Source organism: Charadrius vociferus, unplaced genomic scaffold, assembly GCF_000708025.1.
Source record: "Charadrius vociferus isolate BGI_N301 unplaced genomic scaffold, ASM70802v2 scaffold472, whole genome shotgun sequence".
Classification (NCBI taxonomy): Eukaryota; Metazoa; Chordata; class Aves; order Charadriiformes; family Charadriidae; genus Charadrius; species Charadrius vociferus.
This window is the reverse complement of record NW_009647735.1, coordinates 1,937,129-1,950,706: the sequence shown is the minus strand read 5'-3', so window position 1 is coordinate 1,950,706 and position 13,578 is coordinate 1,937,129. Positions and strand designations below refer to the sequence as shown.

Below are 13,578 nucleotides of genomic sequence, written 5' to 3'. Positions count from 1 at the left end.
CTCCAAAGGAACTCAACGTGTAACACTGAGGTAAAAACAACAACAATCTCTACAGTTGTTTAAGTAAAATTTCAACCCTTGAAGTCTTCGTTACAGTAAAAAGAAAAAAAAAAAAAGAAAAAAAAGGAAGCAAAAGGTCCTCTGCTCTGTATAACTGTATTTCTGATTTGACAGCTACAATTATAATCATTCAGACATCTATTTCCCACAAACTCTCCACAGCCATAACCTTTAGTGATTAATTATAAAGTTCCAGGAGCAATAGTACACAGACTAATTTCCTAAAACAATAAAAGACAGAATTTCTCATTTGGAGCTAAATGAAACACGAACAGGTTGTTATTCATGCTGAAATCTAGATGCAGAGTCATGTTGCAGCCATTACAGAAGCTATTAAACACAACCTCAAATCAAAGAAACTGTAGGTCGCTCTCCTAAAATAAAATGTTTTTCTCACTTATGAGGCTTCTGAGTCCTTTGCTCTGTTCCTTTTTACCTCTTCCTAGTAAAAAAATTTCAAAATTCAATTTTCTTCCTCATTTTGCATCACCATTTTGTTTGTAATAGTCATTTAAACTGTAAGAGTCTAGAGCAAAACAAACATTTGGTAAAGGTTTCATGCACACAGAATTACCATGGTGTACATGTATCAACTTCTAAACAAAATGCCAACTCCCTTCGTGCCCCACCTCAGCCTCCAGTGAGTCTTCTATGGTGAATATTTGATAATTCCTCAGTTAACCATACCTTTCACTATACAAGGTAAGTTTCACTTTCTGTTCAATTTGGTTTTCCTTTCTGATACTTCCTGCTGTACCTGCTTAATGTACACCTTTAAAAAAAATGTTACTCCAATAAAGACAGAAGCCATGCATTACAAAACCAATCCTAATGCTGGCATTGCAGATACTAAAAAGAGGGGAAATTGTGATTTTTAACATGATTAGTAGTAGGTTTTTTTCTTAAGGACTTATTTCTCTGTCTGCAAGCAACATTGGCACTCAATCCAGGAAATTTGCCCTCAGCAATTTTACTGAATTAGACAATCAGAAGAGGACAGAATTGAGAAAAGATCTTTACATAACTGACACCATATCCTTATCCTTGGGCCCCACTGTAACCAGCTAAAGTCAGTGGGAATTTTCCCACATATTTAAATTAGTATTGAGTCAGTTGTAGAACTCATTGACTTGCTAAACCATAGAGAGCTTTCATTCAATATGCATACTCTTGACGTATTGTTGAAAGGCTGGTATGATAGTCCCCCCAAAAAGCTTGTCAACAAGGTGCCTAAAATATTAATACACTGTAGACTATCCCCATAAAAAGTATATAAGATTTGCCATATCAGGTCACACATGAAACCATGAACATTCCAATTAGCAAGCTTTTGTGCAGCAGCTCTAAAAAACCCTAATGCTAACCCTACATCTTTTCTGTATGAAACTTCCTTGTTTTTCTGTAGGAATTCTATCTTCAGTCATATTTCTTAGCATTCAGTGAAACTTTATAATTCATTTTGAACTATATACAGACCATAAGAGTTACACAAACTATATATGCTTTTTCAGTGCTTTTTTTCTGAATTCAGTATGCACTAATTGATTAGGGTCTGAGAGGTGAATAAGAAATACATACCCTACATAATAAAAAGCTGTGGAAGGGTTTAACGCATGAATTAGAAGCCAGATTTCTTCAATACAGATGAGTACACAAAATTAGCAAAAGGCAATACCACTTTTGGAAAGACTGCTTTGTGCATAATTTGTCATGAATTCAAAGTTATTCCTTCAGAAAATGAGTCTACGACCTCCCAGCTGCTGCTTTATTGGTCTAATAAATTACCATTTTGATGGTACAATGCATATACACTATATACCATCCAAGCAAGCAAACTGTTAGAGCAGCTTCATCTGTAGAGACGCATGTGTGACTTCAGAGACATGTGAATGCCGATGGGAGATCTGAATGCAATGAGGGATCAGACAATGCCTCTGTTCTTGAATTGATAATGAAAACAAAGGATGTGTGAGTTTCCAAAACAGGAAGAGTGTACTGTGGGATTGCTTGTGTCAAAAAAAGTGAGTCCAAGTGAACCTGCCCTTATTCTAATAGGTATCTAGCAGCTTTCGGAGACAAAACAGATCTATCTTATTCTAGGGTCTCTACACTATCCCAGTAAAAGTCTCCTCTATTTCCCTGAAAAGAACACTAGAATAAACAAAGAAGATATCCTCTTCAAAGGATCCATTTCTGACTTAAACTTTGAGCTATTCTTGTGGAGCTGGGGAGTTTAGTTCAAGTTTATACTAATGCTTCTAGTAGTATAGACTGAACATGTGTCAGTGCCTTCTACCCAAGGTTATTCCAGCCAAGCAGGCCATAACAAACATTTATCATGACTCTCCTTCATAGCTGTGGTTTGCAAATATCTACTCAAGGAAAGAACACAATGCAGAAAAGCCAGAAAGTTGGTGATTTAGCATTCCCTACTTTACCTTTCTCCAGTGAACTGTGAACTTATTATGAGTTCCAACAACCTGACGTTTTGGAAACTTTCCATCATTTACAGGAAAACTCTAGGCTCACTGTATTATTGCCAATAGAGAATTTTTTTATTACTACAAATATATTTAGGGAACAGTTTAAAATGTCTGTATTCTAACATCATGAAAACAATCCTTCACCAATATTTTTCAAAAAAGTAGTGAAGATGGCTGTTAGGAGGAACACTGGAAGAATACTGCAGGAATGGGTGCAGTAATTTTGACTGGCAGAGCAAAGCTTACAAAATAAAAGAGCACAAGCATTTGAGATAGATTTTTGGTTTTGTTTCCCACGCACAAAAACAGGTGTTAAGAGCTCCCCTACAGGTAACATGCACAGCATTACTTACCTGCATTAGAATTGAGCTCTTCATTTTCTGATTCTGTTCCATTTTGACTTCCACTTCCGTGAAGGCTATTCATTGCCATAAGTTTCATTTTCTGTAACTTCATAGCCTCTGCCATGGCAGCTGCTGTCAGACCTGGAAGAAGATAAATAAATAAAATGCAATAACATACCACACAATGCAGCACTGTAAAATGTGAAGAAGAAAACAACTCCTTTCAGTGAGAATAAGTCACACAAATTCGATACACATTCCTAGTCCAGTTATGTAATGTTATTCTGAATAGTATTTTAAACTCGAGTTGTCTCAGTACACAATTCTGCAAATTATTTTTTTTAATTCTTTCATGTTTCTTTTTTTTTCATTTTTTACATGTATAGCATAAAGAAATATTTATTTAATGGTATCACTTTCCATTATACTTTTAAATATCATTTCCTGTCACTTTGATCATTTTGTTACTTTGATCCCTTTCTGCTTGACTTATTTAGCTTCTACAAAATTTCCAAGTACACTAGTAAGATACAGTATTCCTTAATTTCAACAGTTTGAAGCCAATTAACATGGAACAACCAATGCTGTACTATTATATTACATATGCAAATATTATTTTGTCTTTTTCTGAAGTCAGTTGGTTTGGATTAACTTTATTGCTACTGGAAAAAAACATTGGAAATATTGGAAAAGTACAATATCGGAAATTACAAACTTGATCCCACCTTTATGAAACCATTAAGAACAGCACAAATTTACAGAATTAAGGGGGATTAGTGGTAGAAGATTTTCAATTTCCTAATTTCCATTAGTAAAAGAGAAGTAGAGCAGTTTCAGGCTACAGGTTACCAGCATTACCGTAATTGTTTAATTATTATTTAGATTCCCAATATCTGTTTTTCATAAGAGTAAACTTTTTAAGTTTTAACCTTTTGACTTGGTCAGTAACAGATCAGCTTTTCTTCCTGACAGTATCAAATTACTATTACTCTGGGCAAGATGTGACTGAAAATGTCATATCTGAAGTTCATTATCTCACAGGAAAATACGGGGCATAAGGCTACGTAACCAAAAAAGATTTCTACAGGTATAATTGTTTATTTATTCAGTTATGGTTTAAATGGGTTTACTGTCTTCCTCCCAGTATAATAGGACTTGCTTTTGTCACTTGCTAAAAAGCAAGTTAAATGCTTCCTATTGGCTATCTTGTAATTGACTGTTCGTAGTTCCACAAAATCACTGAGCTGCATTTACCAATAAACCCCATTATTGTTTGTTGGTCGTGCATGTTGTATCAACCCACAAAGATATCATACATCAAAACGGAATTAAATAATCTGCTGTTTCTGGAAAGTACTGCTTACTGAGGAGATTAGATACTGATTAAAGTGAACTACTAATTTTCATATTCTATACAGCCACACATCCATAAATTAAAATACTATCTTTGAAAAGCTGCTATGAATTTGACATTTAGATTAGCTCTGCTGCTGCTAGAATAGGCTTCACAAAAGTTCTCATTATTTTAATATTACTTAAGTAAGCAAGCAATCAATACACTCCAAGTGCGTGGAGGAGGGACATGTATTATCACATATGGATACAGCAATTCGGTTAACTTCAGTGAAGATATCCCTGATAAATATCAGTTAGTTGGAGGTGACACATTACAAGATGGGAGTTACACAAGCCCTCTTCTCTTTAGGTCGCCTGTCCTCCTCCTTCCACCTTGCCTAAGAGTCTTTCAACATTCACAAAAACAAACTGCAGTTACACACTCCTATAATCCCAAAGCACTGATACCAGATCTAATAAATACCACATACACAAATTAGGCACTTGTTTTACCGTTTCGTCACTGATACATGAAAAACTATATTGACTTCATTATTAATATACACTAAATACATACCTATAAAAATAAGTCCAGAAAATATCATCAACAATCTTGACTTTTAGGTCATTTAATGCAGTTCTCACTTCATACAGAAGATCACTATACCTTAACATTACAAATTTTTTCTTTAATCTTTTTTTTTTTCCTAACACACTTTAAAGTTCTTTTGCAAATGCCACTTTTTTTTTTCTTTTCAAGCAGATATAAATTCTTGATGTTAAAAATAATGTTTTTACTAAATTGTTTGGCTGACATCACTCACACTTAATCCATCAAAGAATGCTGCTTAAATGATAAAACTGTTCACACACTTTCTGAAAAAGATGAAATAGTCTATAAACTCTTCCACTTTTTTTCTAGGGAAAGGAAGTGGGATTGCTCTTTGAGTGAATTTCACATTATTTTCAGGAAGTTCAAAAAACAAGCATCAGCACAAGTCTTTTGAGGAATTTACTGTTTTCAAAATTTCCAGGAACCTCTGTGATTTGCCTATCTGGACATCTGTACTTTCCTCCACATCCCAACCAATTCCAAGTTTTGAGGAACAGCCATCACTAAAGCATTTTCAGAACTTGTACCCACTCACAGCCTACTCTCTTCTCATGTCTAATCCATTTCCCTTCACATTTATTTTAAAGGTTACAAAAAATACAGTCTGAATATGGAGGTTTTTATCATAATATTTTATCATTTGTATGTACCCAAATACATATAGATGAATCAATATCCCAGTAAATATTTTCATCTGGTTCAGTATTTATACAGGTTCTTGATTCTGTAAGTCATAAAACTTTACTTAGTTTAAATATCCAAAAGAGTAAAGAAACTATTCATAAGGAAATAAACAGGGAATGGAAAGCGAATTCAGACCTTTAGTAAAATGTTCAGTTTAAAGACAAGGGTATAAAAAGAAAAAGCACACACACACCCCCAACCCCAAACTTCTACTGAACAGTTGTATCAGAAGTGTAATGAAGGCAGAAAGGGTATCGAGGAACAAACAGAAAAGAATAAACAGTCCCAAAATCACCACGATGCAGCCTGCAGAAATTAAAGGTAATTATTGTCAGGCATTTTTGAGCTCCCTAACCAGACACAGCTGCCATAAGGACAACAGCCAAAAAACAGTGATGTATCAGAAATCTATGCTGTGCCATCTGCCACTCCAAAGTCACTCTACTTCAGCATTAAAAGTTTAAAGAGTAAAGCACAGTCCTGATGTAGAAAGCACTACAGCCTGAAGATCCTGAGCAGTCAGGCATAAACTTGAAGCAAACGTAGCCAATACTCTAAGATCAGTATAAGCAGAGTCTTTATACTTTCATTCATTTATTCCGCAGTCTGTATAATTTCTTACTTGAATTGTGGTAGCAGTAAAAGCCCCAGAATCCGACTGTATGAGGCACTTTAAAAAACAGTGTAATAATTCTTCAGCATGTCTGAAAACTAATAAAATGGAGGTTAAAGCAAATAGTTTCAGCAGTAAGGGTGCGCTACTGAGTGAAATGATGGAAGAAAACATACAGCAAATCACCCACTGGCATAATCTTCAATTAAGGGTACTGCCGCGGCTAACGTTACAGAAGTTACTATTTAATTTAACCATTAATAAAACTCCTTTCTATAATTGACTCGGCTCTGGCTAGCTGTGGCAAGGAGCACTATTCTTCAACTGACTTATCTAAAGATCTACAAAGAACTGAGGAATCATTTCCATCTTCTCGGATGAATCATTATCAGTGGCAGAATCTCATCTAGAGTACCCTGCTTTGAAAAATGTACTTAAAAACTGCTGTAACATAGGCACCTATCCCTCTACTTTCACCTTAAAAAAAAAAAGGATCGCTAGGAAAACCAACATCCTGGATTACATACTTCAAAGCTTCCGTTTTTTTCCTCTCCATTTGCACTTTAAAATTTCCCTTCCTTCAGTTATCTTCTGCCAGCTGTGATCAATCACTAAACACCCAGAAAATAAACTATGTATCCCTTATTAGCAAACGCGTACAACATTTACAATACTAACAACCACAACAAAAAAGCAGCAGTCTCATCACAGTTGCAATGATTTGTTTTCAAAACTGCTACCAACCATGTGGCCGGTGGGCTAACAGTAGCCCACAACCCATCCGTCGCCTTGGATGAAAGGCAGCAGCTCCTAGAGGAGCTGGTAGGGATCTTTAAGACACATCAGCATTAATGCAGAAATCTCAGAGCCATGTTCTGGGTCAGCTCTCTATATATGAATCTTGATTACAATTGCATAACAGATTGTGATGGTGTGCACTCAGGTACACCTGCATCGTGCATATGGCAAAACAACCAACTGCCATTAGTAATCTTCATTCCGTAATTTCAGTTTTGTCAGGACACTGTGTACTCTCCCCTTTGACAAGTCTGCATAGCTCTGCTGTACAACACATGAATTTAGCCCTGAAATAACCCTTCAAGGACACACAAACCGGCACACTTTATGCTCATGTTGCATGGAAGTAAAATTCTCCAATTATATTCTGAACCACAGTTAAAATATACCTAAGTACCAAACAGTTTTTAAATTAAGGTTTTTGTTTCAAATTAGGACCATACTCATCTTACTCAGCATGGCACATCACATTGCTCTGGGGAAGACCCGCCACTTGTGGGGCACTGAAGATGAAACAGACAGACCTGAATGTACTGTGAAGCTGGGCTGCTTCTGTGGGGGTTGGAACCACTGAACACGTCCTCTGCTTCTAAAGCCAAGGTACCTGCAGTACTTGAGAGGGTGTGAAGGTTTCTCTGTCCCTTGTCTGCATCCTATTAAAGTTAGTGGTTAATTTTTTACTCAAATATCCCCTATGCAGACACAAAGACTACTGAAGCTTCTTCCTCTGTGAAGTCTCAGGAATTATTTAAAAAAAAAAAAAAAAGGCATTTTCACTGCACGGCCCAAAGATCAGAACTCCAAGGTCATTTGTAGTGTATCCCCCTCAGGGCCAGTCTCCCATTACAGGGCGGTGCTGAACCCACCAGCTGCCCTGAGCACTAGGCAACAAGGGGACAGTGTCTGTTCCTTCGAGTAAACATCACTGATTAGCAAATACAGAATCACAGAATGGTCAGGGTTGGAAGAGACCTCTGGAGATCATCTAGTCCAACCCCCCCACCAGAGCAGGGGCACCTACAACAGGTTGCACAGGACAGCGTCCAGGTGGGTTTTGAATGTCTCCAGAGTGGGAGACTCCACCACCTCTCTGGGCAGCCTGTTCCAGTGCTCCACTACCCTCAAAGTAAAGAAGTTCCTTCTCATGTTAAGATGGAACTTCCTATGTTCAAGTTTATGCCCATTACCCCTCGTCCTATCACTGGGCGCTACTGAAAAAAGACTGCTCCCATCCCCCTGGCACCCTCCCATTAAGTATTTGTAAGTATTAATAAGATCCCCCCTCAATCTTCTTTTCTCTAGACTAAAGAGACCCAAGTCCCTAAGCCTTTCTTCATATGAGAGATGTTCAGAGTAGAGGGGGAGGATGACCTCCCTCGACCTGCTGGCCACACTCTTCTTGATGCACCCCAGGATGCCATTCGCCTTCTTGGCCGCCAGGGCACATTGCTGGCTCACGGTCATCCTGTTGTCCACCAGGACTCCCAGGTCCCTTTCCACAGAGCTGCTCTCCAGGAGGTCAGCCCCCAACCTGTACTGGTGCATGGGGTTATTCCTCCCCAGGTGCAGTACCCTACACTTACCCTTGTTGAATTTCATAAGGTTTCTTTCTGCCCAACTCTCCAGCCTGGCGAGGTCACGCTGTAAGGCAGCACAGCCTTCTGGCGTGTCAGCCACTCCTCCCAGTTTTGTGTCATCAGCAAACTTGCTGATGGTACACTCTATCCCTTCATCCAGATCATCAATGAATATGTTGAACAAGACTGGGCCCAGTACTGACCCTTGAGGGACACCACTTGTTACTAACCTCCAACTGGACTCTGCATACCTTCTTGGAGACATAAGAAACCAAAACTCAATTGTATTCCCACACTGAGGTACCCAGGGTGTCTTGTATTCAAGTGAATCCTTGATGTTTAACGAATGTCCAGTCATTGAAAATTGGATTTTGATGGTAAATACAAGGACTCTGAGCATTTTAAGGTGACCCTGAGTATCTGCTAATCTTGTACTCTAGCTACAGCTATTTTTTTCAGTTCCTTAATTAGACTGTGCCCCCCCCTTCATATTAGTTTGAAAGCTTTTCTGTCAAAACTGTGAACAAGTAAATTAACTAAAGAACTATGAGTAATCAAATCTTGAGGTTTGCAATTAATTAAATGAAATGGTGAGTCAGCAAACTGAAGAATGGTCTTCTATTAAAACAAAACATTTCATTAAATTAACAGTCAACACATTGCAATTAATAATATTCAAAAGAAAAAACGAAAACCAGTTTAGCCTTGCCATATTATTTCAGTCTAACAGTCAAGCATTGTGCATCGGCTTGTTTGTTATTTGCATTCAAAGCTGCTATGGGTCAAGTATGACGTGCTAAAACAGGAATAATGAAACATCTGGTAGTATGAAATGTTAATATGAGATACCATATTGCAAACAGTGAAAACAATTCTGAAACATCCAATAAATTAGGCCTTGGAAGACTGAAAAGGATATGCTTTCTTTCCCATTTTCTTCAATAAGGAAATTAATAAAAATAAAGCTTGAGAAGTGGGCCTGTGTGAGCCTCGTGAGGTTCAACAAGGCCAAGTGCAGGGACCTGCAGGGTCAGGGCAAACCCCAGTATCCATACAGGCTGGGGGATGAAGGGATAACGAGCAGCCCTGCTGATAAGGACTTGGGAGTACTGGTGGATGAAAAGCTGGACATGAGTTGGCGATACGCGGTCGCAGCCCAGAAGGCCTCCTTTGACCTGGGCTGCATCAAAAGAAGCATGGCCAGCAGGTCGAAGGAGGTGGTTCTGCCCCTCTACTCCACTCTGGTGAGACACCACCTGGAGTACTGCATCCAGCTCTGGATCCCCCAAGATAAGAAGGATATGGACCTCTTGGAGTAAGTCCAGAGGAGCACCACGAAGATGATCAGAGGGCTGGAGCACCTCTCCTATGAGGACAGGCTGAGAGAGCTGGAGTTGTTCAGCCTGGCGAAGAGAAGGCTCTGGGGAGACCTCATTGCATGCTTTCAGTACTTAAAAGGGGCCTACAGGAAAGATAGGGACAAACTTTTTTGCAGGTCCTGTTGCTATAGGACAAGGGGTAATGGCTTTAAATTAAAAGAGGGTAGATTTAAACTAGATAAAAGGAAGAAATTTTTTACAAGGTCGGTAAAATATTGGCCCAGGTTGCCCAGAGATGGGAGATGCTCCATCCCTGGAAACATTCAAGGTCAGGCTGGACAGGAATCTGAGCAACCTGCTCTAGTTGAAGGTGTCCCTGCTCGTTGCAGGGGGTTGTACAAGATGACCTTTAAAAATCCCTTCCAACCCAAACTATTCTATGATTTGACGATAAATACATATAATGTACTTTACTGTTTTCAGAATGCATGCAAGAATTTACAAATTAATTTAAACATTCACATTAGAAAGTGAAGGCTTCTCTGTAGCTGAAATGAATCATCCTTGTTTAGAGATAAACAGGTAGGTAAAACCCAGCTATTAACACAAAGGACTGAAACCAAATTCTTTAATAAGAACACTAAAATGACTAAAGTGCTAGAGCAGTCTGGAGACAGGTCCAAACTCGTAAGTCGTATTATTGCAGATTTCTTCCATTTCTGTAAACTGACTCAACTAGAGACTGTAGGAAAGTTTCAGCTCTAGTGCGTGTTCTGTTTTCAATGGCTGTTCAAAGATATCCTGGCTACCACAATAATCCATCAACGTGAAACATTTGAGAGACTGTAAGGGAAGAACTTAGTGAGTAATTGGCCACTGCAGGCAGAGGATGGGATTTCAGCGTATGCACCGTAGCGCAAAGCTTTATCATGGGCTAAGTTGTGTGAGTATTCACCCCAGGCCCTGGGAGGACACTTTGGAGCCCAGACTGAAATCCATGCTACATCCATTTGACATTACCAAGCTGAAACGTAGTCAATATCCAAGAAATGTATTACAAGAGTTGAGTTTCTTTCATTTGTTCTGGTACCTGCAGCCAGTTGTTCTTCTATTACAACAATATTTAAAAAGTATGTTCTTTTCTCCCATTTTGCAACAGGAAAGCACCCCAGCAAAAAATGATTTTTTAGAGTAGAAAATTTGAAAGTATTTATACATTATTTATCTTGCTACATGTTTGAAATGAAAGAGAAAATAAATATTAATTCTCTAAATATGTTCCATTAATGAAAGTTCAGAGAATAGAAGATCATCCTTAGCAAAACACTTCAGACAATAGTTAAAATTTTTGCGTGGCCTAAAATTTTTAAACAGCACCTCTTTAAAATCTCAAGAAAATTATACAATAGCAAAAGAACCTTATTGAGAGAGAAAAATCCCAAACAAACATTGTGCATATTTGTCAGGAATTGTGAGAAATTAATCTTCCACAGAGGAGCTCCAGTCAGCTCACTTCTGCAATGAATTGTCTCACAGCCTTTACTTGAGAACTTATTCTTTGCCTTTGTGCAGTGCCTGAATATTCCCTACATAGCTTCCACTTCGGCAGCAGAAAGATAGGGAGAGACCTACAGATAGGTCTCTTCATCATACAACCTTGCATCGACAACAGGTCGATGGATTCTCCATCATCAACCAGGCAGCTATGCTGGGAAAAAACCAGCATGTAATAATGTAATTTAAAGACTTTGCCAAATGCTCAAGGGATCAAAATTAGGGTTGCACAAATGTTTCTGAATTTTTGACGGCTTGATTTTGCAACCATAGTAATTTTTGTTTAACAGGGTGTGCTTGCTCACTTTATTTTTATTCTAAAACATAATTTCATGCAAAAGTTCACATGAGCATAAACAAGATTAAAACCTTTACACACAAAACATCACTGACACTCCATGGAATAATTCACAGAAGTAACAGGTTGCCATTCTCTAATTTCACACATATTTAAACAGTAGCAAAAGTCTGGATAATGACAGATTTAGGTGTTCACTTTAAAATAAGGGGAGAGTTTACTTTCATCCCATGTCTGTCTCTATTCTTTAGGCTTCTCACCCCAGTTATAAACTCTGTTTTGTACAGCCTAATCTTACACACAGTCAGGGCCCTGGATGCACTAACAGGGCTTAATGGCCACCTTCTCTTGGGCTTCAGTGCTCACTGCATTTGCTTCTGTCTGCAGGACTTGTTATTTTTTTCTCCATGTTTATTTCTTTGCCATTAAATCAATTTCTGTGGGTTTAAAGCACTTGTCCATAAGTGGTTGTGATGGGGAAATCGCTGAAGTTTTTGGAGGTCCTTTCAGTTAAGTCTCAAAGCTTATCTGGAATTGGCACAAATCTCTTGAGTTTGTAAAATTAATTGGGCTGGAAGATCTTCTGAGAATAAGGATATCTTTGAGAGTGATTTCAAGCTACTTCCTACTTGTGATTGGAAAATACCATACAAATATTTCTTCTGTATCAGATGGCACAGCTCAGCTACGTCCAAGCTGTCTCAAATCACAATTTAAAAAATGGTATATTTCAAGGATTTTAAGTGAATACCGAGCTCCCTAAATTCATTGCACTACAGTATTTCAGATGAAACCTCACCATACTGTCAAAATAAGCATTGTTGTTAGAGACTGGATTGGTAAAATATTATCCCTGCTATCCGCTGTTCACTTCAGCTGGACCAGCCTGACCAGTGTCATGGGCTTTCGAGGATTGTACTGTGCAGATCCCTTACTCAACGTCTCCTAGAAGTTGATGTATTAGAGGGGAGAAATGTTACTCCAACCTTTCCTCAGATGTTTTCAGTGAACTGAAACTGAGCAAATAATAATTTCACATTATTACTCACCAAGCTGTAAACAGCAGCAGTGAGGTCCCTCTGTACTCAAGATGGCAACTGCACCATAGAAAGTTTGCTTGCAAATAAACAGCAGAGATAATGTGAACAATAAACTGTTCTCCACTATGGTTTGCACTGGCTAAGAAGGAGGGAAAATAATTTGTATTCCTCAAACTCAAACTAGCTTAAGTTGCAAGCATAGATGAAGTACTCAACCAAGGATACAATTCTGCCTTCTTCATAGACCTATAATCACTTTCCAGTTCTGGCTGTTGAATGAAAGTGAAATATCGACACTTTAACATCATTTGAAATACCACAGCTTATTCACAGTGAAAAATATTTTTGGATGGTATCAGGACAGACTAGTAAAGCAGTAATATCGCTGGCAAGAATGGAAAACAGTTCAGTGAAAATTCAGGAAATCAGTGACACAGGCTCCAAGCAGGTCTCCAGCTTTAAGGCAGAACCTACCACATTTGATAATTACTATCAATTTGATTAAAGATGTAGATCATAGTGAAGAAACAGAACTTAAATTTTCTTGGAATGGCTGATTCATAATTTTCCCTAATGAATTTTCCACTAATTCTTCAATGTAAAATAAAGTAACACATGGGGGAGCAAGGACTAGGTCTCTATCTCCTCAAGTGAAGACTCTACCTACTGTTAGGTTATGATCTCTTTCTCTATACACTTTTGTTATAATGAAACCTGTTGTGTTTGGTTTTTTCTTTTTTAATTCAGGGAGAGGAAAAATGCATCCATCCCCAACAGTTATAACCTGATGCTTCACACAATCATCAGGAATGTAGCTTTTGCCACAAAGTCCCTTCCATCAGTATTGATTATTTTCAGCA

The 13,578-nt window shown here is 38.2% G+C and overlaps 1 protein-coding gene across 1 annotated transcript in view; it reads right to left on the bottom strand.

Annotated features, from left to right (window-relative positions):
• DACH2 (dachshund family transcription factor 2) overlaps nucleotides 1–13,578 on the bottom strand; it is a 310,860-nt gene that overhangs the window by 99,388 nt on the left and 197,894 nt on the right. The window contains exon 3 of the mRNA XM_009881777.1: nucleotides 2,897–3,028. Within this exon, the coding sequence (XP_009880079.1) occupies nucleotides 2,897–3,028 (132 nt within the window). The remainder of the gene's footprint in view (nucleotides 1–2,896; nucleotides 3,029–13,578) is intronic.